The sequence below is a fragment of the Suncus etruscus genome, chromosome 2, assembly GCF_024139225.1.
Source record: "Suncus etruscus isolate mSunEtr1 chromosome 2, mSunEtr1.pri.cur, whole genome shotgun sequence".
Lineage (NCBI taxonomy): Eukaryota > Metazoa > Chordata > Mammalia > Eulipotyphla > Soricidae > Suncus > Suncus etruscus.
The window spans coordinates 38,002,688-38,028,814 of NC_064849.1; the positions used below are offsets into that span (position 1 = coordinate 38,002,688).

The window sequence follows — 26,127 nt, forward strand, 5'->3', positions numbered from 1 at the left end:
CCACAATTTTGAAAATTGCTTGTCTTCAACATTTTTTTTTTTGTTTTGGGGCCACACCCAGTGGTGTCCAGGGGTTACTGTGTGTTGCAGATCAGCCCCTGATGGGGTTGACTGATGGAGGGATGGAGGATGAGGTCTTTCCCTTCCAGCTCGGAGCACATGTCTGCCCTGTTCAGCCAGCGGTTCTGAGGTGAAGCGGCGGGTAAACAGCTCGCAATCAGGTTTGTGAAAATATTAGCTTTATTCGGTGGACAAGACTGAAGCGCAAAGCCTCAGCATCAGTTCCAGCCAAAAAGCCCTCCCCCCACCCCTTCAACAGACCTTTACTTTTATCTCCCAGAATCAGGTACCAACCAATGGTGGGATCAGGTACCATCCTAGGGTGGGAGTAGAATGCCAGGTCACACCCTAGGGTAGGGCAAAATCACCGATCAGGGTAGGGTCAGTAACATAATAATCCCATTGAAATGTTTACATATACAACAGCTGTGCTCAGAAATCACTCCTGGCAGGCTAGGAGAACCATATGGAATGGGATGCCAAGGATGAAATCTGGGTTGGTCACATGCAAGGCAAATGCCCTATTCGCTGTGCTATGGCTCTTGTCCCTGTCTTCAACATTTCTAACATCAACATTCCTGTTACTTTTAATACCGTATTCACAGATAGATAGAGGGAATGTGTGTGAGCATGAAAAATAATAAACCTCTGTAATATTTACTATCTATATTTTGTGTATATATGAATGATTTTCTTTTCCTGGGACAAGAACCCAGATTTCAAGAATCTCAAAAGGTTAAGAAAAGCAAATCAAGGGGCCAAAAATAAAGTAGAGTAGGGTGTTTACTTTGCAAGCAGTTCAATATTGGGCATCCCATATGTGTCTGCCAGGAGTGATATCTGAATGCAGAACCAGGATTAAGCACTGAGTATTACCTGGTGTAGCCTCTCTGACCCCCCCAAAAAGAGAAAAAGAAAAAAATCAGATTTAGTAGCAAATTACGTTTAATTATAATCTTAAAAAGGTTATGGATATACATGTACCATTTCAATAAAATATATACTCTAATAGGTAAAAAGTAAATAGTCTTTTGAACAAATATATAGACATTAACACACATCTTTTTTTCCTTTTGGTTTTCAAGCCACACCAGCAGTGCTCAGGGAGGATGAATCAAGGCAGGGATGTAGGACCAAACCCAGGTCAGTCACCAGCAAATGATTTAACCACTGTACTATCTCTTTGCCCTCCACATATGCCTATCTTATAGCCAATATGATGAACACTGAGATGGGTGTTACTTTAAAACCTTCATCTTGGTTATTAAGTAAAAGACTACAGTATATTCCTTAAAATGAGAAGAATGTATTGGCCTTCAGGAACATAGATTGGCAGAGCACATGCTTTGCAAATGTGAGGCCTACGTTTCAGGTCCCATGTACCACATGGTTTCTCAAACCTGCCAATACTGGTAGAAAAACTATTGTTGGCGAAAGATAGTATAGCAAGGCATTTGCCTTGGCATGCAGCAGATCCAGAATCTATCCACAGCACCTCATATGGTCCCCAAAGTCCCACCAGGAGTGAACTCTGAGCAGAGTAATCAGCCCTGAGCACTACTGGGTGTGGATCAAAAACAATAAACGCTACCATCACCCACACCCCTCAAGAAATAAGAGTATATATATAGGAAAACTGAATCAGTAAGAGTTTATTTAACTTCTTAGAATGAAGAAAATAAAAGATACAAAATAACTCATAAGAAAGGCTTTCTTATACCACTATCTCAAACCAGTTTTAATGTTTTGCAAAATGCTCACTCACAGCAAATATGGAAAGCATCAACAAACTCTTACAACTTGTTGCAATAAATGCAACATTAACAAATACAAATCTTTTTTGTACTAAACTTAAAAAGTAGAAGTACTGAATTACTAATTATATGTTATTCATATATATTTTATTCATACATTTTAATGAAATCATTGCCAATACATACATTATTTTCCTTTATTTTTACATGAAGTCAGTATCTGTCATGCATCCATCAAAAAACTTATAGTAAATTATACAGGTTTGTAGTCCAATTTAGACTCTAGTTTCTTAGAATCAGCCACTTTTCTGACTGCTTTCATAAAGTCTTCCTGTACTACAAAATCATGATCAGCACGAATTGCAAACATACCTGTGGAGAATAAAAACACGACTGTTAAATAAATGAATTGTCAATGCAAGTGATGGTTTCTGATTTGTCTATAGTGCTGGATTGCATCAATTGGATACAAGGCAGAAATTAATGAAGATGTTCAAAGTATAAATGTCCCCCTTAAACTGTCTTTTCTCTGCAAAACCCAATAGATCTAATCTTATATAGAACAGGGTACCAAATTGAGACCCTATACCAAGAAGTATACACCAAGTCTGCACCAAGAACTATAGAGCTATAAAATCTGAGTTGCCCCACTTACTCTCAGGTAGCCAGGCATGGCATGCCCAAGATAAAACAGCAACAGGAAAACAAGAACAAGGAGAAATTCTCTACTAGTATCAGAAACACTACCCACTTCAACAGAAACAATTGTAGAAGAGGCAAGATGTTCTCGCGTCCTGATAATTTACAGATTTTGCTCTTAGGGATAAATTTATTAGTGCAAATAATGTTTTAGGAAGAAAACCTCATGCTTTCTAGGGGCCCAAGTCATTTGTAGTTAGTGAATGCTTAGGGATTCTAGGTATGTATGAGAAGATGAAATCTAATGAAGTGAAACAATCATCTATGAGAGAACAGCACAGTTGTAGGGATGATTTAAGGCAGGCGACCTTTCTATTTTGGTGACTGTGCTGGATTTTATCAACCAGATACCAGAGCGAGAATTTTCAAACACTAACCATCCCTATCAGTCCCCTCATTTCTCTGCAGGTCATGATAGATACAGCCTTATAAGGACAAGGCACCAATCAGGAAAAACACACCCACACCCATACATACACCCATTATTGGAGATACAACACAAATCCACCCACCCACCCACCAATCCACCCATTAGCTAGATCCAAAACAAAATATTTTAAAATCGAAAGAAACAGCAAGGCATGCAAAAGACCTTGACTTGATCCTGGTAATGTATAATCCCACCAGAAATTCTGGGTGCAGCAATTGTGATCCCTGAGCATTAGTGGGCACTGTATCCTTGGGCACTTGTATTCAACTGATGGCCTAGATGGCCAAAAATCACCAGGATGCATCCTGGGCCACTTGGGCACTGCTTGGGGAGTCTTTCCCAATCTCTATTAATAAAATACAATTCCACTGAACCGGGCCCGGAGAGATAGCACAGCGGCGTTTGCCTTGCAAGCAGCCGATCCAAGACCAAAGGTGGTTGGTTCGAATCCCGGTGTCCCATATGGTCCCCCGTGCCTGCCAGGAGCTATTTCTGAGCAGACAGCCAGGAGTAACCCCTGTGCTACGCTGGGTGTGGCCCAAAAACCAAAAAAAAAAAAAACAAAAACAATTTCACTGAACCTGCAGAACTGTTTTATTAGTAACCTCTGGCTGCTGCTCTCATGATGCGAATTCCCCTACAAGTATTCCCTCCTGGCTTGATTAAGAGAAAAAAAAATTTAAAAAACAGCTTCTATGTGCTCAGTTCTGTATCATGTATCATGATTATTCTTATACCAGTGGGCAAGAATCTATCAGTTGTGGGAATTTACCCATGCATCCATAAATATATGAGTTTATAGATAAGCCCAAAAAGATATACATACATCTATAGAAGTCATACCTGAGCAATTTCTTTATATACTGTTGAAGTGAAAGAAATTCAACAAGACATGTTCAAGTAAGTGTAAAGGTGTTGCAAAAAAGAAAAAAAAAAACATTATAGTACGTGACTTATCTATACTGAATCATTTATACTTCCTTTGAAAGCCAGTATATTATGACTGAAACTCAACTACAATCATGCTTATAATCACAGTGCTTAAATAAAAAATTTGTGTATTTAAAAAAGTCAATATAAAAACTAATTGGAAATTAATTTTTTTCTTCAGGCCAGGAGGAAGGGAGAAAAAAAAAAAAACTAATTCTTTGGGGCCCAGGAGATGACACAAAGGACTGCAGCACATGCTTTAGAGGTTGCATAGGGTCCCCTGAGCATCAAGCTGAAAGACGTAGCCCCTGAATGTGGCCCAAAATAAAAAATAATTGAAGAGACCAGAGTAATACTACAGAGGGTAAGGCACTTACCTTATACAAGATAAAACCAGGTTTGACCCGACAACCCATTTGGCTGCCTGCATACTGCCAGGATTAATTCCTGAGTGCAGAATCAGGAGTAACTCTGAACATCTCTGGGGGTGGCCCAAAAACCAATTAAAATTACTTCTTTAAGATTTCTAAATGACTTTATATTACATTTTAAAGATACATGATATAAGAAACAAAATTTGATCACACAACCCAGAGAAATTTAAAGTTACAAAAATTAATGGGGTTAGGGAGATGACTTAAAGGGCGAGATAGATTAAGAGTACATGCTCTGCATGTGGGAGAACTACATTCAATCCCTACCACCAAGCCAGGAGTAGCACTGAAACACCAGAGTATGGGATATCCCAAAAAATTAAACAAAATTACATTTTACCAAGTTGCATGATCAAAAATTCATAAAACTATTTTTCTAAGTTTAGAGTTGGAAGTCTAGTATCAGAAAAACACATTCAAAATGCAGTAGCTCACTTATATTAACAGGTTTAATTTAAGCCACAGTTGGGGCTGACTTTCTTCCACCTCAGACTTATATATAAAAGCTATTTATAAAGTTATAAAGTTTATACTATCAAAGAATTGCTTTCTATTCTGCCCCAAGCCATATAGAATGCAAAGAAGCTAATATCCCCAAGATTATGTTCCACCCACTTATCCAATGTGAATAAGACTCTAGGTGTTTATTTCCAGTAAGTCTGTAAGGCATTCCATATAGTTTCTTAAGGGATTATAAAGACAAACCAAGATGTACCATTACGGGGCCAGAGAGATACTACAGCAGTAAGGTGCTTGCCTTAGATGCAGAAGGACAGTGGTTCAAATCCCAGCATCCCATAAGGTCCCCTGAGCCTGCCAGGAGTGATTTCTGAGCATAGAGCCAGGAGTAACCCCTGAGTACTGCCGGGTGTGACCCAAAAACCAAAAAAAAAAAAAAAAAAAAAAAGAGAGAGAGAGAGAGAGATGCACCATTACAATAATTTTCTCTCTCCATCTCACTTGCCCGATTTTCTTTTTAGTATCATTTCTCAAAAGTTAACACAAACCAAATCCTTGGAATGTCAGGGCTTTTGTACAAATCCAAACACGTTCTCATTAAGTTACATAAAACTAAACCCATAGCTAGAATTGTATTTTTAATCCATACCTGCTTCAGTACAAACATTTCTCAGGTCTGCTCCATTAAAACCATCAGAAAGTTTCACAATTGCTTCATAATCTGTTTTAGAAAAATAACAGAAAATTAGTAAAATATACTAGACTTAAGGTTGCACTAGTGAAGGAAATATACTTTTTATGACTGAAACCCAACTACAAACATGTTTGTAATCATGGTGCTTAAATAAAGATATATATATATCTTTATTTAAGCACCATGATATACATTGGTATTTTTGGTCACACCAGCAGCGCTCAAGGGTTACTCCTGGCTCTATGCTCAGAAATCGCCCCTGGCAGGCTCACGGGACCCTATGGAATGCCGGGATTCGAACCGCTGTCCTTCTGCATGCAAAGCAAACACACTATCTTCATGCTATCTCTCTGGCCCAAAGATATTATTTAGGGGGCCGGGCGGTGGCGCTAAAGGTAAGGTGCCTGCCTTGCCTGCGCTAGCTTTGGACGGACCGCGGTTCGATCCCCCGGTGTCCCATATGGTCCCCCAAGCCAGGAGCAACTTCTGAGCGCATAGCCAGGAGTAACCCCTGAGCGTTACTGGGTGTGGCCCAAAAGCCAAAAAAAAAAAAAAAGATATTATTTAAAAAAAAAAAAAAAAAAGCTTAAGAGGGTTAACGAACTCTGGAAAGTAATAAACAACACATTATAAAATATATACATATACCCATATGAAAAATGATAACTGTAAATTTGCTTTGAATTTGATCAGCTATTTGATCCACTATAATAACAAAAAAACTATACTTCTGTTAAAGAAATCACATCAAGTAGAAAGTTACCTCTTAAAACATTAAAACTAAAAAAATAACAAGACCTGAAAGTATTTCTATGTAGTGAAAGCTATGTACCTGGTGCATTTTAATTACAGACCAAGCTACAACTTTTGAAAATTATAATCAAATCTTTAAATAACAGAAGACATTAAAACTAGTCACTAATAGAGATTAATCACATAAACCAACTATAAAACTTACTAAAGTGGTCAAACAGGCAATCTTTTTGTTTTGTTTTGGTTTTGTTTTTTGGGTCACACCCGACGGTACTCGGAGGTTACTCCTGGCTCTGTGCTCAGAAACTGTTCCTGGCAGGCACGGGGAAACACAGATGGCAGGATTCGAACCACTGTCCATCCTGGATCCACTGAGTGCAAGGAAAATGTCCTACCGCTGTGCTATCTCTCTAGTCCAACAGGCAATCTTTTATCGTGCTCATAATTGAACCCTGGTCTCTAGCACAGGAGGCAAGTACTGTATTATTGAGCTATATCCTCAGGGCCACAGATATAACTATATCATACAAAATTTTTTTAATGCTAAAGAAACCTTTTCTGGTTCTGAACAAGCCTAAGTGGTAAGATCTCAAAGAATGGAGAACAGTAATAATGAAAGTAACCTTTCTATCCACAGCAGTGATCTGGCTCTTCATGAAGGTAACTTGTTAGAGAAGTGGGAAAGAGTGGCCAGAGCGGGGCCGGGAAGGTGGCGCTAGAGGTAAGGTGTCTGCCTTGCAAGCGCTAGCCAAGGAACGGACCACGGTTCAATCCCCCGGCGTCCCATATGGTCCCCCCAAGCCAGGGGCAATTTCTGAGCACATAGCCAGGAGTAACCCCTGAGCGTCAAACGGGTGTGGCCCAAAAACCAAAAAAAAAAAAAAAAAAAAAGAGTGGCCAGAGCGATAGCACAGCAGGTAGAGCACAAGGCTAACCTGGGCTTGATCCCTGGTCCGTATTATCCTGTATGGCTGCCTAAGCCTATCAAGCAATAATTTCTGAGCTCAAAGCCAAAGAAACAGTACAATGGTTAGAGCACTTGCCTTGCACACAGCCAACCTGGGTTTGATTCTCAGCACCCCATATGGTCCTAGAACCTGCTAGAATGATCCCTGATTACAGAGCCAGGAGTAAGTCCTGACACAGCTATGTATGGTCCCAAAAAACAACAAACAAAACATATATACATTCAAATATTATATATTTTCAAGCCTCTTGCTTTTAGCATTAATTCCCCTTTTCTGGCTTTTTCTTCAGTGCACTTAACCACCACTGAATATGCTACCGATTTTACTTTGTCTTTCCTAAGTGTAAATTTTATAAAAATTAAGTTTTATAAATCCAAGTACTTCAAAGAATTCTAACAGTAAATTCTCAAACATTAACTGAAATTAAGACCACTATATTTGCTGAATTTGAAACTAGAACTGACATCAACAATACCTAATAGCTTTTGCTTCATTTATAAAATACAAATAAAAATTTTAAAATAGTATTTCCTTACCTATTTCACCATGCTTTGTAATGGGACCTGCATGGATTTTCAATATATCTAATCTTGCTTGTTCATTTGGCAAATCAATATCTAAAAAGAAGAATTTATAAAAACAATTTTGTTTCAGTAAGGTCTTTGCTTTTTTTTCCATTCCATAATACCCCCCCAATATAAAACACTATATAATATTGTTAATAGCAATTTCAGGCAGTCTTCTAATGCCACACCCACAACCAGAATTAAATATTCCTCCACCAAAATCTCAAGGTCATCTCCAAACTCTCTACTCATCCACCCTAGGCAGACTATACTATCTAGACTGATACTCATGGTCTGTTACCCATTGGCCAATTGATCTCACTCACCTTGTTCTCAGGAATCACAATCACTCCTGGCAGGGCTTGGGGGACCATATGGGGACCTGGGTCAGACAAGTGCAAGACAAGTGCCCAACCCACTGTACTACTCTCCAGCCCCTGTACTTTCCTTTTCAATTGTACTGGGGACTACGAGGGTTTGAGTGTTGGACCATCCCATGTGTGTGGTAATTTGATGCTATGGTGTAGTGCTCTATGTAAGGAAGCCTCTTAACTTAAGCTTTATACTATCTCTCCATCCCTAAAGTTTTTGTTTTTAAAATAGAGAACCCCAATGATCTAGGCACAGTCCAGAAAGGCCCAAGCTCTATCCCTAATCCTCCATGGACCCCTGAACACTGATCCAGGAATAACTTCTCGTACTACCTGGTATGGCATCTCAAAAAGCATTAGTTGTGGGGGGAGGGCCTGGAGAGATAGTACAGCAAATAGGGCAACTGTCTTGCATGCACATGCAACTGACTTGGGTTCAATCCCTAGCACCCCATTTAGTACCCCCAAGTTCTGCTAGGAGTGACCCATTAATGCAGAGCCAGGAATAAGCCCTGACCACAGTCAGTTAAAACCCCCAAACAAACAAAAAACACAACAAAACAAAATGAATAGAGGTGAAAAAGCATAGTTATGACTGAAACCCAACTATAATCATGCTTGTAATCATGGTGCTTAAATAAAGATTTTATATATTAAAAAAGAAAAGAAAAAGAAAAATAGGCATAGGAAAATAAAGGACAACAAATAAAGAATCTCAACTCACGTATTTTTCTATCTAATCTTCCTGGACGAAGCAAAGCAGGATCCAATGTATCTGGTCTATTTGTAGCCATGATCATTTTAACTCTATGTAGAGTGTCAAATCCATCCATTTGATTTAGCAACTATGTTTGTAAATAAAAAGTCTATTTTGTAAAACATCCAAGCATTAAAAACCTATAAAGCAAAAACCTTTTATAGGTCTAATATGGAGATATAAATTGCCCACAGATAGAAATGTTATCTTCATAACAACCAGTTGATGAAGGCTACTTTTTCCTATTAAGGAATAAATTTCTCATCTTTAATTCCAAGATAAGATTATGTAGCTCTGTTCCTTATTTATTTACTTGGGTTTTGTCCACACCAACCTGTACAAAGGGGTTACTCCTGCATCTGTACTCAGGAATTACCCCTGGTGGGCTCAGGGGACCACATGGGATGCAGGAGATTGAAACTGGGTTGGCCCTATACAAGGCAAATGCCCTACCTACTGTACTATCACTTTAGCCTCTGCTCCTTTGATACTATCAGGTAGCTTTAATAAATGAGAAGGCTTCCATCTAGTTAAGAATAATGAATCTGGGACTGGATAGATAGCACAGCGGTGCTTGCCTTGCAAGCAGCCAATCCAGAACCTAAGGTGGTTGGTTCGAATCCCGGTGTCCCATATGGTCCCCCGTGCCTGCCAGGAGTTATTTCTGAGCAGACAGCCAGGAGTAACCCCTGAGCACTGCCGGGTGTGATCCAAAAAAAAAAAAAAATAATGAATCTATATACCAAGTTAAATTTTTCATGAAATTATTTGTAAAGCAAAAACTCAATGAACTCCAATATATAAAGTACCTAATAGTACACAACATAAAATTTACATTAGGATAATCAGACAAATCTTCCTAATACTGTAAATATCTTTATAATTTATAATCCATAAAAACCTTTCAAATCATACTTTTGGGGGTGGGCACAGCTGGCTGTGCTCAGATAAATTTGTATTTACTTATTTGGGTACTTCTGGCTCTTTGATCAGAAATTACTCCTGGCAGGCTTGAGGGACCATTTATAGGATGCCGGAGATTGAACTTTGATAGGTGACATGCAAAGCAAACACCCTACCCGCTGTGCTCTCGCTCAAGCCCCTAAATCATACTTTTTTTTTTTTTTTACTTAACAATACTGGGCCAATATACATATTCACTTCAATTTCTAAATTATTGCTTGAATAAATAATTAAAAACCAACTCTAGGGGCTGGAGAGATAACATGGAGGTAAGGCATTTGCCTTGCATCCAGAAGGACGGTGGTTCGAATCCCGGCATCCCATATGTTGCCTGAGCCTGCCAACGGTGATTTCTGAGCATAGAGCCAGGAATAACCCCTGAGCCTGTACAGCCGGGTGTGACCCAAAAACAAAACAAAACCAAAAAAAAAAAAAAAAAAAACCAACTCTAGACAACAAACACTTGGGGCCGGAGAGATAGCATGGATGTAAGGCGTTTGCTTTCATGCAGAAGGTCATCAGTTCGAATCCCAGTGTCCCATATGGTCCCCTGTGACTGCCAGAAGCAATTTCTGAGAATGGAGCCAGGAGTATCCCCTGAGAACTTCCAGGTGTGAGCCAAAAACCACACACACACACACACACACACAAAAGCAAGACAACAAACACTTAAAAACACACCTACCCAGAGCATGTGTACTTTATTCCCCAAATGTTACAAACTAGTTACAAAAACAAAATGAAAAATTGCACTGCTTTAAAATAAAATATCTCAATTAAAGGCTTCTAAGAAATTCCAAAATTCATTACCTATGGAACATAGTTTCTACTTGTAGAGGTTTGAAAATGTAGTTGGGATATTCACCCCTTGCACAGAATTTGGAGAGGGAAAAGGCTTTATGTACATACATTCCAATACCCATTTATTCATTGTATTCAATTATCAAAAATATCTACATCTCATTATCAGCAATAAAGCAAGCCACTGTCAATGATTTTTAAAGCAGTTCCATAAATAATTACACTTCACTCAACGCCTTAAACAATGAACAATACTTATTATATCTTTTATTTATTTATTTATTTATATATATATATATATATATTTTTTTTTTTTTTTTTTTTTTGGGCCACACCCGGCAGTGCTCAGGGGTTACTCCTGGCTGTCTGCTCAGAAATAGCTCCTGGCAGGCACGGGGGACCATATGGGACACTGGAATTCGAACCAACCACCTTTGGTCCTGGATCGGCTGCTTGCAAGGCAAACGCCGCTGTGCTATCTCTCCAGGCCCATTATATCTTAAAACTAGATCACACCACAATATAAAAATTAGTCTCTGTAATAAAAATTTAAATATAAATAATTGATTCATTTGGAAAACAGGTAAACAGTTATCTGTCAGGTGGAATTTTATGAATACTCTAATCTTCTAGAATGTTCATTACTGTCAGTTTTCTAAAATTTAACTATTCTTTAAACTGCTTTATGTATTTTGAGCTTTAAATATACACATTTCAATTCATTTAATAAATAAATTCTTTAACCTTCTTTAACAAACAGTACCTCCATTAAAGTTCTTTGAATCTCTCTGTCAGCTGAAGTACCCTCAGAAAACCGACGTCCACCTAAAACAAATAATCATATGCATTACCTTGTTCCTTTATAACCATCACTTAATAATATGATAGAGTGTGATGCTTAATCAGTAAGACAGAGAGACTGGAGGAGCCAGAAATAGCACAAAGTTTAGGGAGCTTCTTTACATGCAGATTATACTGCATTAATCCCATCACACTTTGTCCCTGCAACAGTAAGAGCACAGACCCAGAAATATGTTGTAAGTACCACCACAATCCTCTCCCCACTAAAGAAAATAGGATGGAAAGCAAGGAATGTGACTCAGCTATAGAACACCTGCATTAATTACATATGTGAGGCCTTGGGTTCAAATCTTTTTTCAAAAGAAAAAAAAATTAAGCAATAAGAATACTATTGGGCCAGTGAGATAGCATGGCGGTAAGGTGTTTGCCTTGTATGCAGAAGGACGGTGGTTTAAATCCCGGCATCCCATCTAGTCCCCCGAGCCTGCCAGGAGCAATTTCTGAGCACAGAGCTAGGAGTAACCCCTGAGCGCTGCTGGGTGTGACCCAAAAACCAAAAAATAAATAAGAATTGACAGCATTAGAATGGATTTCTATATAACCTTTTCCATTTTATGACAAAGGTATATACTAAAACTAGTTAAGACTTGGGGACCTAGACAGATAGTACAAGAGTACTATTCTTTTTGTGCAATAGTACATTTTCCTTACACTTGGTCAAACCCAGTTCTAACCTTTGCACTGCAAATGGTTACCCAAGTACTACCATGTATGCAATGACAAGAGCACTATCAGGTCTGGTACAAAAACTCAAGGGGAAAAAAAAATCCCAACAAGACAATACAAATAAATAAACTTGGGCCTGAGAGACTTCAACAAGCTGGATGGATGCAATGCTTGTGGCCCTAACTCTATCTCCTGGTACCACATAAACTCCCAAAAAGGGACTTAGTTCCTGAGCACCACCAAGTATGACCCAAAAAGAAAATAAAAAGAAACAAACTTTAAAACAAAAAGTTTTCAAATTAACTGTCTTACCAATAGCATCTATTTCATCCATAAAAATGATGCATGGCTGATGATCTCTGGCATAATTAAACATTTCTCTGATCAAACGAGCACTTTCACCAATATACTTGTCTACAATAGAACTAGATACAACCTGATTAAAAGGAAAATATTAGAGTAAATATCAGACAATTCAAATAAAGTTTAATTTCAAAAGCCACGGGGATAATTTTAATCCCTTACCTTTAAAAAATTGCAATCCAGCTGACTAGCAACAGCTCGTGCCAAGAGCGTTTTTCCTGTACCTAAGGGGGAAAAAAATCCTAATTAGATGGAAAGGAAAGTAAAACAAATTATCAAGTTCCTTTTAAAAATATAATCCTGGGGCCAGAGTAATAGCACACACAGATGGTAGGGCGTTTGCCTTGCACAAACCCTGGTTTGATCCCTGACATCCCATATAGCCAGAGCCTGCCAACAGTTTCCTGAGCACAAGAGCCAGGAAGCACTGCTAGGTGTGGCCCCAAAACAAAAACAAACCAATCAAAAATAATATAATCCCCTACTTTGTTAATTCTGAAAAGGAAACTAAATCTTATCCAGGATTTAAAATTAAAGAGGGGCCGGAGAGATAGCATGGAGATAAGGCGTTTTTGCCTTTCATGCAGAAGGACTGTGGTTCGAATCCCAACATCCCATGTGGTCCCCTGTACCTGCCAGGGGCGACTTCTGAGCATAGAGCCGGGAGTGCCCCTGAGCGCTGCTGGGTGTGACCCAAAAAACAAAAATAAATAAATAAATAAAAATAAAATGAAATGAAAGAGAGGGGCAGGAGAGCGGTAGACTGTTTGCCTTGCAAGCTGATCCAGGACAGAAGGTGGTTCAAATCCCAGCAACCCATATGGTCCCCCATGCCTGCCAAGAGCAGATTTCTGAGCACTGCTGAGTGTGACCCAAAAACCAAAAAAAAAAAAAAAAAAAAAGAGAGAGAGAGAGAAGTAGAAGATAGTGCAGTAGGTAGAGTGCCTGCACTGCATACTGTAATCTAGGTTTAATCTCCAACATCCTATATGATGCCAAGCACTGCCAGGAATAATTCCTGAATGCAAAGTCAGAAGTAAATGCAAAGTATCATGGGCATGACCCAAAAACCAAATAAAATTCCAGAACAATATACAGATACCAAATTATAATACAACACTACCCAGAACTTTCATGGATAAAAAACATTACCCCAATAAACATTTTCCTTTAAAAAATGGGGTGTTTCTAGGCATCACTCAAAGACCAATGAAAGGTTCGAGGGACAAGGGCACCTGGAATCAAACTTAGAATGCAGCAAACATCAGGCATGTACTCTAACCCTTTCTGATGTCTCTAGCCCGCCTTTTAAAAGTTTGGGTTTTCTTTTTCTCTAAATATACTTGAGTTTCAAAGATAAGTCCAAAGGAAAGTGGCAAAGTGTCTGCCTTGCAAGAGTGAGTCAATGAGTTCATTCTCCAATGTTTGACATCTCATATTGGCAGAAACGCCTTTACAATCCCCACATTACACCAAAAAGTGTGTGATCTCAAATATACTATAGCTATGTAGTGTAGGCACCACAATTTAAAAAGTTCACGAAGTACTATAACCAACTATGATCCTGGGTAGGGCTACAACCAAGTATATACAATCTGGGGTCATCTAAGTTTCATAAAAAGAGGAATTTGACCAAAAAAAAAAAAAATGAATTTTAGGGGCCGGAGGGATAGTATGGAGGTAAGATGTTTGCCTTTCATACAGAAGGTCATTGGTTCGAATCCCGGCATCCCATATGGCAGGGGTCTCAAACTCAATTTACCTGGGGGCCGCAAGAGGCAAAGTCGGGGTGAGGCAGGGCCGCATAAGGGATTTTGCTTACCAAATATTTGCAGTAAAAAATCGCATTAGTAAGGAAAAAAATAGCAAAAAATCGCATTAAACATTTGCATACCCTGAACAGAATTGCTCGGGGTATGCGAATGTTTAATGCGATTTTTATTCACAAATACTGTGATATTTGAAGGCCGGCCGCGGGCCACAAAATGTTTGAGACCCCTGCCATATGGTCTCCTGTGCCTGCCAGGAGCTATTTCTGAGCGTGGGGCCAGGAGTAACCCCTGAGCACTCTGAGTGTGACCCAAAAACAAAACAAAAAAAAGAGGAATTTAAAAACAAAAATCCCAACATCCTTCACTCTAACATAATTTCCTTGAAAATACCTCCTCCAGGGGACCAGAGAGATAGCTCAATAGGCTAAGTTTTGATGCAGGAGCCAGTTCTGATACCTAGTATCACATATAACCCTGAACACAATGCTAAGAGTAGTAGCCCCATCTTTCCCCAACACCAGCACCACTGGGTATGGTCCACAAGCAAAACACAAAACCAGAACACCCCTTGTAATTTAAAGCAAAATAATGTGTATCTGGGGAAATAAACCCAACTCTGCTTTCTAACAGGTTAGAATAAACTTCTATTACATTAAAAATCCACTGGTCCGGGGCCGGGTAGGTGGCGCTGGAGGTAAGGTGTCTGCCTTGCAAGCGCTAGCCAAGGAAGGACCGAGGTTCGATCCCCCGACGTCCCATATGGTCCCCCCAAGCCAGGGGCGATTTCTGAGCATATAGCCAGGAGTAACTCCTGAGCGTCAAACGGGTGTGGCCCAAAAAACCAAAAAAAAAAAAAAAAAAAAAAAAAAAATCCACTGGTCCGTAGTACACCAGTAACACCTAATTAACAGAGTACAGGATAGCACTTAACATTATTAGAAGACTACTTCTAATAACTCATTTAGTTGCATTGTTAGTAGTTTTCATTATATAATATTAAAAATATCTTTTTTGGGGGGGAGTTGAGTCACACCCAGCAGCGTTCAGGGGTTACTCCTGGCTCCATGCTCAGAAATAACTCCTGGCAGGCTTGGGGGACCATATGGGATGCCAGGATTCGAACTGATGACCTTCTGCATGGAAGGCAAATGCCTTACCTCCATGCTATCTCTCCGGCCCCAAAAAATATCTTTCAACTACTATTATGATTTGTTTCATTGGAAAAGCCACACAAATGAAATACTGACAAATTAAACATTTGTCAAGCTCATAATGGTAACTAAGTTTTCAAAACTTCTAATTTTTACTTAAAAAGCTCAAATCACTGGCTATAGATAGGAATGACCAGTTGTTTTCTTTAATTTGACTGATTAAACTCGCTCATTTTTGAGAAAATGTGTGCCAGGTAACCAATAACCAGTTTGAAAACCAAAGAATGCAAGGAAATTATTCTTGTAAATAATACGATATTCAAAATAAAATAGCTAATTGAGCCCAAAAGTCAAATATTCACAAGTGTTTCTCCAAGATTACAGGAGCAGTTTCATCCATATTGCCCTTACAGATGTTAACAGTGGAAAAGGGAACCATCATTCTACTTTATAAAATTAAGTTTCAAACCTGTAGGCTCCCAATGTGTCTCAGGCAAATCATAGGTCTGTGAGCTATACTATGAAAACCAGGTAACTTTCATAATCTCATGATGTTACAATAAAACAAAAGACAAAACTAAGAGGAACCAGAGAAATAAGCATGCTTAAAAGTAAATATTCCTTACTGTGAACAGACTGGCAGTTAAAATTGCCCACTTTAAATTTCCATTTTTTTCTTTTAGTTTCTTAATTCATTCATTTTTCATAAGGTAGACATAATTTAATACCAACCTGGTGGCCCATATAACAAACAGCCTTTTGGAGGAATTATTCCTACACGTTGGAATAATTCTGGGTTTGTAAGAGGTAACTCTATCACCTAGAAAAGAAGGTGTATGTTTCTTAAAAGCTGGTAGTTATTGATATTTCAAATATTTTAAGTAAAATATTAACATAGGTTTACATTAATAATAAAGCTAGAATTTCATATTATAGAAGCTGGAGCAACAGTATAGTGAATAAGGCATTTGCCTTGCACCTGGCCTACCTGGACCAGGTTTAATGCCCAGAATAGCCTCTTGAACCTGCCAGGAGTGATCTCTAAGCACAGAGTCAGGAGTAAGCCCTGAGAACTGCTGGGTGTGGCCCCAAAACAGAAAATACAAAGAATTTCATGCTACTTCTTCAGTCATATTTAAGGTATCTCAGACACCAGAGTGATAACACAGCATTGGCATGGCATGCAGTCGATCTGAGTTCGATCCCTGTATTCCATATTGTTCCCTGAGCCTGTCAGGAGTAATTTCTGAGCACAGAGCCAGGAGTAACAGCTGCCTGAACACCACCACAACAACCAAAATCAAAACAAAAAAAAAGTTATCCCAGAGTTGGAGAGAGATAGCACAGAAGTTAAGAGGCTTGCCTTGAATACAGAAACCTAAGATCCATTGCTAACACCCCATATGGTCCCATGAGTCAAAACAAAATTGATCCCTGAGCATAGAACCAGAAATAAGCTCTGAGCAGATATGCGTATGGCCCAAAATTATTTTTTTAAAGATATCTCCTAAATCCCCAAAAAATATAATTTAAAAGTTATATTTAAAGTATGAAGCCAGAGCAATAGTACAGCAGTGGGGCGTTTGCCTGAGAACAGCTGACTCAGGATGGACCTGGGTTCAATCACCGATGCCCCATAAGGCCCACCAAGCCAGGAGCGATTTCTGAGCACACAGCCAGGAGTAACCCCTGAGCGTCACTGGGTGTGGCCCAAAAACAAAAAAGAAAAAAAAACAAAAAGTATGTAGCTACTTTAGCAAATCACACACCTGACTATAGTAATTGATAGATAATTTGTCAAAATATATTTAAATTATAACTTAAGAGATTTGTCTTAAGACTACAATAAAAAATAATTATAAAACAGAGACATTTGGTAACTTATAATTGCCACCTAGAGAAAGGTATATAAAAATCACTGAAAGTTGGCATTTCACCAAAGCAACTTTAAAGAGCCACATGTTTTGCTTTCAATGCCCTACCAAACTGATTCAAGGAAAGAAAAGCACTAATTCAAGAAAAGGAAAGCTGAGGATTTGACTGCAAATTTAAACTTTGCGAAACTAGTAATTTGAGAGATAAACTTCCATTGCAGATATAACTATATCTATAAAGTGCAATTAAGATAAGCCAAAAAGACTGAAAAATCTATTTTTGTTTTGTTTTTGTTCTGGGGGTCACACCCTGCTGTGCTCTGGGATCACTCCAAGCAGAAAAGGAGAAACCATATGGTGTCTGGAACTGAACCCAAGTCAGTAACCATGTCAAGCACCATATCTGCTGTACTGTCTCTCCAGCCCTTAAAATCAATATCTTAAGTGTCTGCAGATGGAAAAGTGCCATGATGTATGAGAGATTCTTAACTGCTAAGACTGATACAATGTAATGCAGTCAAAGAAAAGTTTCCCAATTCCAGGTATTAAGTTTTCTTTTTTTTGAAGACTAGACTTTTATTACATTTAGGCTCAATGCTGCCTTAGGTACTGAAAGATAATGGAAGTGTGGCTCTATTATCACCTGGACTTTTTTCTTTTTTCTTTTTTTTTTGGTTTTTGGGCCACACCTGGCAGCATTCAGGGGTTACTCTTAGCTCTGCATTCAGAAATCACTCCTGGCAGGTTGAGGGAACAATATGGGATGCCGAGGATTGAACATGGGTCCATTCCGGGTAGACCACATGCAAGACAAATGCCCTACTACTGTGCTATCATTCAGGCTTTATCACCTGAACTATTTGCAGGAAATTTTAATCTGATTCTCCTCCCAAAAGTTTGAAAAGGTGTAAGTTACTTTTAAAGACAGAATTTGTCTTAAATGTCAAGAATTAGCTTTATTAAAATAAGGCATAGATAATACTCTACTATAATGATGGAAAGCTAAGTTTAATAGGATTATCGGAAAAACTATTATCCAAATACGTTACGCAAAAACTATTACACAATTGGTTATCCAAGTATGCTCTGACCCAATTAACCTACTATAAAACCACAGATGGAATGATCATCACATGGTATCAGTTTTTTCTTAGCTGTTAGTTTCCCTGTCACAAAAAAGAACTCAAATATGTTATTCCTTAATTATTATTATAGTTTGGGTAATAGGGTGACAATAATGTTAACATTTATGGTATTATATGGTTACCTCACTCCATCAGCACTAAAGGGTTTCATACCCGGCAGCGCTCAGGAGTTACTCTATGCTCAGAAATCACTCCTGGCAGGCTCAGGGGACCATATGGGATGCCGGGATTCGAACCACCGGCTTTGTGCATGATAGGCAAACGCCTTATCTCCATGCTATCTCTCCGGCTCCTCAATGTTACTTTCAATGTCCTAATGTTACTTCCAATCAATCTCCTTAGCATCAACAGCACCAGCACTAACCCTTGTCCCAAATTCGGCATTTGCAGTTCTGTAATGCAGAGCCAAGTCAACATCTGATACTGCTATTTCCTTGTTTTGTTTATATATTACAAATGGAATATATACTGCAAAAAAGGTTTGTCCTTTTCCATTTGGCTTAATTCACACTCCTAGTACCATCCAAACTGAACCAAACGGCATTTCAGATTTTTTTGTTTTGTTTTGGGGCTCCACCCAGCAGTGCTCAGGTTACTCCTGGCTCTGTGCTCATATGTTACCCCTAGCAGACTTGGGAGACCATATGAGATACCAGATATCTAATGTGGGTCGCCACATGAAAGACAAATGCCCTACCCACTGTACTATTTCTCTACCTCCTCATCTTTTCTTTTGGCTGCACAATATTCCAATGGTATATATGCTATGATTCTTTTACTCATTCATCTGCTTTGGGACAGTTGTTTCCATTCTGTTTACTGTACTAAGCCCTACAATTAATACAGCTCTGCATTTATGTTTAAGAATTTAATGCTTGGGGCCGGAGAGATAGCATGGAGGTAAGGCATTTGCCTTTCATGCAGGTCATCAGTTCGAATCCCGGCATCCCATATGGTCCCCCGTGCCTGCCAGGAGCAATTTCTGAGCATGAAGCCAGGAGGAACCCCTGAGCACTGCCGGGTGTGACCCAAAAACCACCAAAAAAAAAAAAAAGGAATTTAATGCTTTTTTGTTTAAGAAATGAGTGCTACATAGTAGACTCTCTTGGTCATATCTTACTATTTTGAGGACTCTTCATACTTTTCTTTCTTTTGGTTTTTTGGGCCACATCCAGTGATGCTCAGGGGTTACTCCTGGTTATGTGCTCAGAAATCGCTCCTGGCTTGGGGGACCATACAGAATGCTGGGATTCAAAATGGGGTCCGTCCTGTGTTGGCTGTGTGCAAGGCAAACGCCCTACTGCATACGCCACTGCTCCAGCCCCTTCATACTGTTTTCCATAAAGAACATTTCCACCAATAGTGAACTAGGGTTTCTTTTATTACATCCCTACCAATCCTTTTTTTTTAATGAATGCCATTCTCACTCTTATAAAATATCTCACTGTCATTTTGATTCACATTTCTGGTGAACAGGTTGAGAATAAACATTTTTCATATGCAGAAGAGGTGTTGGCATGAAAATGTCTCTCTCTCACATTTTTGACAATTTGTTAGGTTTTTGTTGCCATACATTGTTTTATATATTCATATATTCTCCCTACATATTTATAACATTAGCCTTTTACTTGATGTACTGTGCAGAGCAGGACTTTCCTAACACATTGTCCTCAAATTAATAAACATTAATTCGGGACCAGAGAGATAGGTAAGGAGTTTGTCTTTCATGCAGAAGGTCGATGGTTCGAATCCCGGCAACTCTTATGGTCCCCTGAGCCTGCCAGGAGCAATTTCTGAGCAAAGAGCCAGGAGTCACCCCTGAGCGAGGCCAGGTGTGACCCAAAAAAAACCCAAACCATTAATTCATAACCATCAATTCATAAATAAAAGTAATAAACAATAATATTTTTCATAACAAGAAGACAGGGATATTCTTCCCATAGTAAGAATATGAAAAGTATTTAGTAACCACTGGTCAAACAAAAAGTAATTTTTCAATCTCTCTTTCCTTCAGGTATCTTAAAATAAATACTACTGTAAAGTTCAGGAACAAAGCATACATTACCAACCTCTCTCAATTCCCGAATCTGCTCAGACAGCCCTCCGATCTCAGAATAAGAAACATTTCCAGGATCTTCATGAGACATGTTATAAACCAGTGGATCCACCTCTCTTGGCAAATATCTGTAATAATCATCCATGTATGTTTTCTTTAAAGAAAAACTTTCAGCCTACAGATGGCCTATAATTTATAAATGACTTGCTCGTGCAATTTGTGTTTGCTAAACACTAACTAATAAAAATGCTTACGTTAGAATTAGTAAAAGGGGGAAAATGCTAAAATATTCAGTTATCTTAAGAGCATATATTTTGGAGGATGGGGAAATAGTTTAAGGGTTAGGGCACATTCCTGGTATATTCAAGACTCTGGGCTCAATCACCAGTACAACCTGACTTCCTAGTATAAATCAGGAGTTGCCCTAGATACCTAAGCACTGTTGGGTGTGATCCCTTAAATGAACGAAAAACATATTGGACAAATCTTCTCTAAGTCCCCTCAGAAAAAGTAAGCCAAACAGTATGAAACCTACCTCATTATAGTTAAAGTAGTCATATCCAGAGCAACTCTTGTTCCTGGCTTCAGCTTACTTTTGTCAAGCTAATTTTATAAAACAAAAATGTTACATAAACACTTAAAAGAGTAAGAGTCAAATAAGAACATAATATGTAGAGCTCAAATAATCATTTTTACTCTTTGAGAGAAAATAGTGGATTATACACAACAGATCAACAAAAGAGCTTGTAAAAAGTATTGTTTCAATTTTTACCTGACCCTTAAATGCTGAGGGTGCAATCTCTGTGAAAAGTGAAATCGCTGCTGCACTAAGTTAGAATAGGTAGTGAGACTTGTTTCTAGAGACATGGACTTTTAATTTCTCAAAGCCAACAACAATCTACTAGATACAGAGGGGATCACTTACACTAGCAGCCCGGGGGGGGGGGGGTAAAGTAGGGGGGCAGATACATGCTGGGAATGGGGGGGAGGGAGGTCAACTTCGGTGGGAAGAATTCCCCTGCGTCAATGTTAATATGTACCTAAAATATTACTATGAAAGATATGTAATACCACTTGATCAAAATAAATAAATAAAAAACATTATTTTTTATAATTTTTCCATTTGTATTTTTGATTTAGACCTAAAGTGCAGTGACTTTGGCAACTGCTATTAAAGCTTTTATAAAGAAATCCACTAGTAGAGAAAGTAGCATCAAGTACTAGAGTGCACAAGGCCGGAGGTCCTAAGCCATGATCATGATCTCTGGCATCACATGCATCTTAATCATGCTGGCTGTAGGCCTGGTGGTCTCTAGCATGCTGAAGAAGGCAGCCCACAAAAAAGCAATGCAGTTGTAAAAACACTTTAAAACAAAGAAATGGGTCCACATTAAAAGCATGCCTATTAGATATCTCTGAAATATTAGTTTTGAAAACAAACATGAATGTGATTATACAATACCACTTCCTCTCAAAGATTTTTATTAGAATACTAAAACTGGTCCCGGAGAGGTGGCGCAGGCCATAAGGTGTCATCTGCCTTGCATGTGCTAGCCTAGGACAGACTGCGGTTCGAACCTCGGGCGTCCCATATGGTCCCCCCAGAGAACGCATAGCCAGAAGTAACCCCTGAGCATCACCGGGTGTGGCCCAAAAACCAAAAATACCAAAAAACAAAAAAATACTAAAAACTTTTTTAAAATACCCACAATTATCATTCATTCCCATGTCACATACTAGTTACTATACTAAATACATTATGCATTTGAATTATATATACAGATAATTGTTTGTATATTTTAGTAGGGTAGTATTTTGACTAGAATCTTTCCAATTCACCTCATATTCAGGGTGGTACTCCCTACCACCCCCCACACACACACCCCATAAAGGTTACTTTTCTAGTTTAAAAATTACTTACCAATATAATACCTTACTCATATATAATAAAAGTATGGTTGCTTTATGGGACCAGAGCTCTAGAAGAGTGGAAGAGCACTTGTCTTGCATAAGATCCAACCCAGTTTCAATTTCCAGAACCACATGGTCCCCTGAACCCCATCAAAAAGTGATTTCTGGGCCCGGAGAGATAGCACAGCGGCGTTTGCCTTGCAAGCAGGCGATCCAGAACCAAAGGTGGTTGGTTCGAATCCCGGTGTCCCATATGGTCCCCCGTGCCTGCCAGGAGCTATTTCTGAGCAGACAGCCAGGAATAACCCCTGAGCACCACCGGGTGTGGCCCAAAAACCAAAAAAAAAAAAAAAAGTGATTTCTGAGTACAGAACCAGGATTAAATCCTGAGCACAGAAGCATGGACCCAAATCCCAAAATCTCCAAAATAGTATGCTCAATTTTTATAGGATATTGCATAGAACTCAATGTTTAGGAACTAATGTCAATTAGAATAATGTGCAGTAATCAAAACACTAGATTTAATATAATGGAATAGTCTTTTTTTTTTGGGGGGGGGGGGCCGACCTGGCGGTGCTCAGGGGTTACTCCTAGCTATCTGTTCAGAAATAGCCCCTGGTAGGCACGGGGGACCATATGGGGCACCGGGATTTGAACTAACCACTTTAGGTTCTAGGTCGACTGCTTTGCAAGGCAAATGCCGCTGTGCTATCTCTCTGGCCCCATAATGGAATAATCTTAAAGCATTACCAACAAGTACTTGGGGAAAAAATAAAGAGCCATAGAAAGCTAATCAACGTTTCATCTACAGGGAATGTAAACTTCAACTTTCCTAATACATTCAAGTTTCCAAATATCATACTGTCTGCACTCCTTAAGCTATGAGTAACTATAAAAATGATCACAAATTTTCATAGAAAATGCCAGTAACTGTCATCCAGAGGGAACTGACAGGGACATAACTTAAGAATTTACCAAATATTTTGGGGCCGGGCGGTGGCGGCTAAAGGTAAGGTGCCTGCCTTGACTGCGCTAGCCTCGGATGGACCGCGGTTCAAATCCCCCGGCGTCCCATATGGTCCCCCAAGCCAGGAGCGACTTCTGAGCGCATAGCCAGGAGTAACCCCTGAGCGTCACCGGTGTGGCCCAAAAACCAAAAAAAAAAAAAAAAAAAAAAAGAATTTACCAAATATTTTGACACAGCAAATAATGCTGCTTAAGTACTAAGCAAAATCCTACAATTAGATGGGTTAGATTCCCTGGTTAAATCCTATTCTACACTTATATCATACCAAAGTTTCCATACCTGAACATTCTTAACTATCTTTACAAAAAAACCAATCCGAATGCTCTAAGGACACTTCCTAAAGTATAAATTACCTTGTGAGACTAATTTAATAACTTTGATGAATCTAAATTAAAACTTAATTCACTAAAATTATAAATTTATATAACGTAAAATATTACCTGTCGACGACAACCCACAACATATCTTGGTCCATTTGTGGCTTTAACAATGACTAGCGGAAGAAAATAAAAGAACAAATTGAAAAAATATAAATTAAAAAAAAAAAACCACAAGTTCGGTTCTCCAAGAAGAGACTAGATGGAGAAAAATACTCAGGTCTTTGTAAAGACTACCTTTTTTATCATCTCCCTTTATTATTGTGATTAATATAATAAACATTTTCAACAATTGGTGGAGAAGGATTCAGCTTTTCAGTAAATTAGCAATCTAATCCACTTACATTTTTCTTCAGTTAACTGCTTGAGAACTTCACCAACAATCTAAGAAAGAAAAGAAAAGTTAATTTTGGGTCAACATCTAAATAACAAAGTATTATTATCCCCTAAGCTCCAATTTCTATCACCTACCTGTCCAACACTTTGTAGGGCCTTCAGATCATTTTCAGACTTTTCATACTGTTTGGTAAGTTCTTTTAATTGTTCTCTTACTGAAATAATATAAACATTTAAACAATCCATGAGTTTAAGCCACTGTCGCTTAAGTCTGTTTCATCTTACAGATATTTCATATCAATTGTATCAAGTCACCAAGAAACAATGTAAAAGACCCACTGTACTAGGCAAATGTAAATGTAAGCTGCTTTTTATTTTCCTGATGGCAAATATTTGTTGAAATTACATTCTTAACAGAGACTGATGACACATGCATGCATACTGTCATTACAAATCCAAATGAGAAACCAGAGTAAAACCCTTCCTGGTGGCTGTGAGCACTCTTTGGTCTGAAGCTTTGTACCCTAAATAAATTAAATTAAGATCAGCGAGTGGGCTCTCAATGCTACTAGGTATTTCTCTTAAGGAAGAAGAGCAACCGAAGCTTTGCAATAAAGGTGCAAGCTACTAAGTATCCTTTCCATTCGGCGGTCAGGGAGATGTGTGCCTTAGGAGCACAAGTAGACCAGGGAGTGGGGTTATTAGGACTTGTGCACTCATCAAAACTCTTGGATAGCTCCGCATCCGGCATTGCTCTCGTCTCCTCTCCGGCCTGGGCTTCCTAGGCTGGCCTCTCGGGGTGTCGGGGCCCCACCAAAAGTGCCCCCCTTCGCACCACAACCTGGAAATATTCCTGGTCTGCATCCCTCCTCTAAGCCTCCTTCTTCTTGCAATCTCAGAATAAGAGGGTGTTTGCTCTGGTACGTCCCACCAGGCCTGGATAACTTCCACTCCCCCTGAATTCAGGGCCTCTGCTCCCCAAGCAAGCTCAGGGGCCGGATGACAAAGCGCCTTGTCCCTGAACCGAGGCCTTCACCATTCCCGGGCTCGGCTGTCGGGCTCGGAGAAAGGCCTCCGCTCTGCCAAGACAGAAGCGGATCCGAGCACAGGATGATGCGGGGAAAAAAATAGCGCACTCACGCTCCTTGAGACGGCCGTCGATCTCCTTGTGTTCCAGCAGCTTCTTGCGGTAGTCCTGAAGCGCCTTATCTCTAGGGTCCGCCATGATGAGAAGCCGTCGCTCATAGGGGATGCTGGGAAGGGCCATGGCCGCCCGGGCGGGGAAGGGGCGGGTCCATGGAGGGTACGCCCCTTTGATGGGCGTGTTTAAAATAGACCCCGCCCCTTCCGGTTGTCTGCTTTCTGCTCTCCTTAGCCGGCTGGGCTCGTTCGTGTTAAGTGATGCCTAGATGCGGACAAGCCTGAAGGCGTCGCCTGCACATGCGACCCCTACAGGTCGGGCTGCGTAAACCTGGACTCAGCTAACCTCCAAAATACTGTAATGGGCTGAATGGGAATCTAGTAGGAAATTATAGGTCAATGGCCTCTAGGTATATTAGTACCAAGAACACCAGGTACAGAAGGAAGATATTTATTTAGTTTATTTAATTCAGTATGAGGGACTAAAGGCACAATTGTTTACAATATTATAGGGAATTTTTTTTCTTTTTCCCCCCCATAGGGAAATTTTTTTTAAATAATTTGAAAGTGTAGGATAGCATAGAGGTAGGGCGTTTGCCTTACATGCAGAAGGACCGTGGTTCGAATCCCTGCATCCATATGGTCCCTCGAGCCTGCCAGGAGCGATTTCTGAGCATAAAGCCAGGAGTAACCCTTGAGCGCTGCCGGGTGTGACCCATAAATCAAAAAAAAAAAAGTGTAATAAATAGCAGGCAGTAATGGAAATAATATAAAGACATTGACATACTAATTTAGAAAGATATCTGAAA

The 26,127-nt window shown here is 39.4% G+C and overlaps 1 protein-coding gene across 2 annotated transcripts; it reads right to left on the reverse strand.

Moving 5' to 3' along the window:
- Positions 1-1,686: 1,686 nt before the first annotated feature.
- PSMC6 (proteasome 26S subunit, ATPase 6) lies at positions 1,687-25,461 on the reverse strand. Of its 2 annotated transcripts, XM_049767393.1 has the most exons (14): positions 25,319-25,461; positions 24,314-24,393; positions 24,187-24,226; positions 23,906-23,958; positions 21,063-21,130; positions 20,541-20,655; positions 16,185-16,272; positions 12,692-12,753; positions 12,479-12,602; positions 11,403-11,464; positions 8,843-8,963; positions 7,718-7,798; positions 5,416-5,487; positions 1,687-2,186 (listed from the first exon to the last, which is right to left on the reverse strand). In XM_049767393.1, exons 1-14 carry the CDS (start codon positions 25,443-25,445, stop codon positions 2,068-2,070), a joined length of 1,212 nt encoding a protein of 403 aa, XP_049623350.1. In that variant the 5' UTR covers positions 25,446-25,461; the 3' UTR covers positions 1,687-2,067. The 2 variants fall into 2 exon arrangements, with proteins under 2 accessions (XP_049623350.1, XP_049623358.1); XM_049767401.1 differs by lacking the exon at positions 24,314-24,393 and having other exon boundaries at positions 25,319-25,448.
- Between the last annotated feature and the right edge of the window lie 666 nt (positions 25,462-26,127).

Excerpts from the sequence above, each read along its gene's own strand:
- PSMC6 (XM_049767393.1), bottom strand. The coding sequence starts at position 25,445 with ATGGCCCTTCCCAGCATCCCCTATGAGCGACGGCTTCTCATCATGGCG. Across the intron at positions 11,465-12,478 it reads GGATGAAATAGATGCTATTG|GTGGACGTCGGTTTTCTGAG; the intron begins GTAAGACAGTTA and ends TATTTGTTTTAG. Across the intron at positions 8,964-11,402 it reads TTCAAAGAACTTTAATGGAG|TTGCTAAATCAAATGGATGG; the intron begins GTACTGTTTGTT and ends TTACAAACATAG.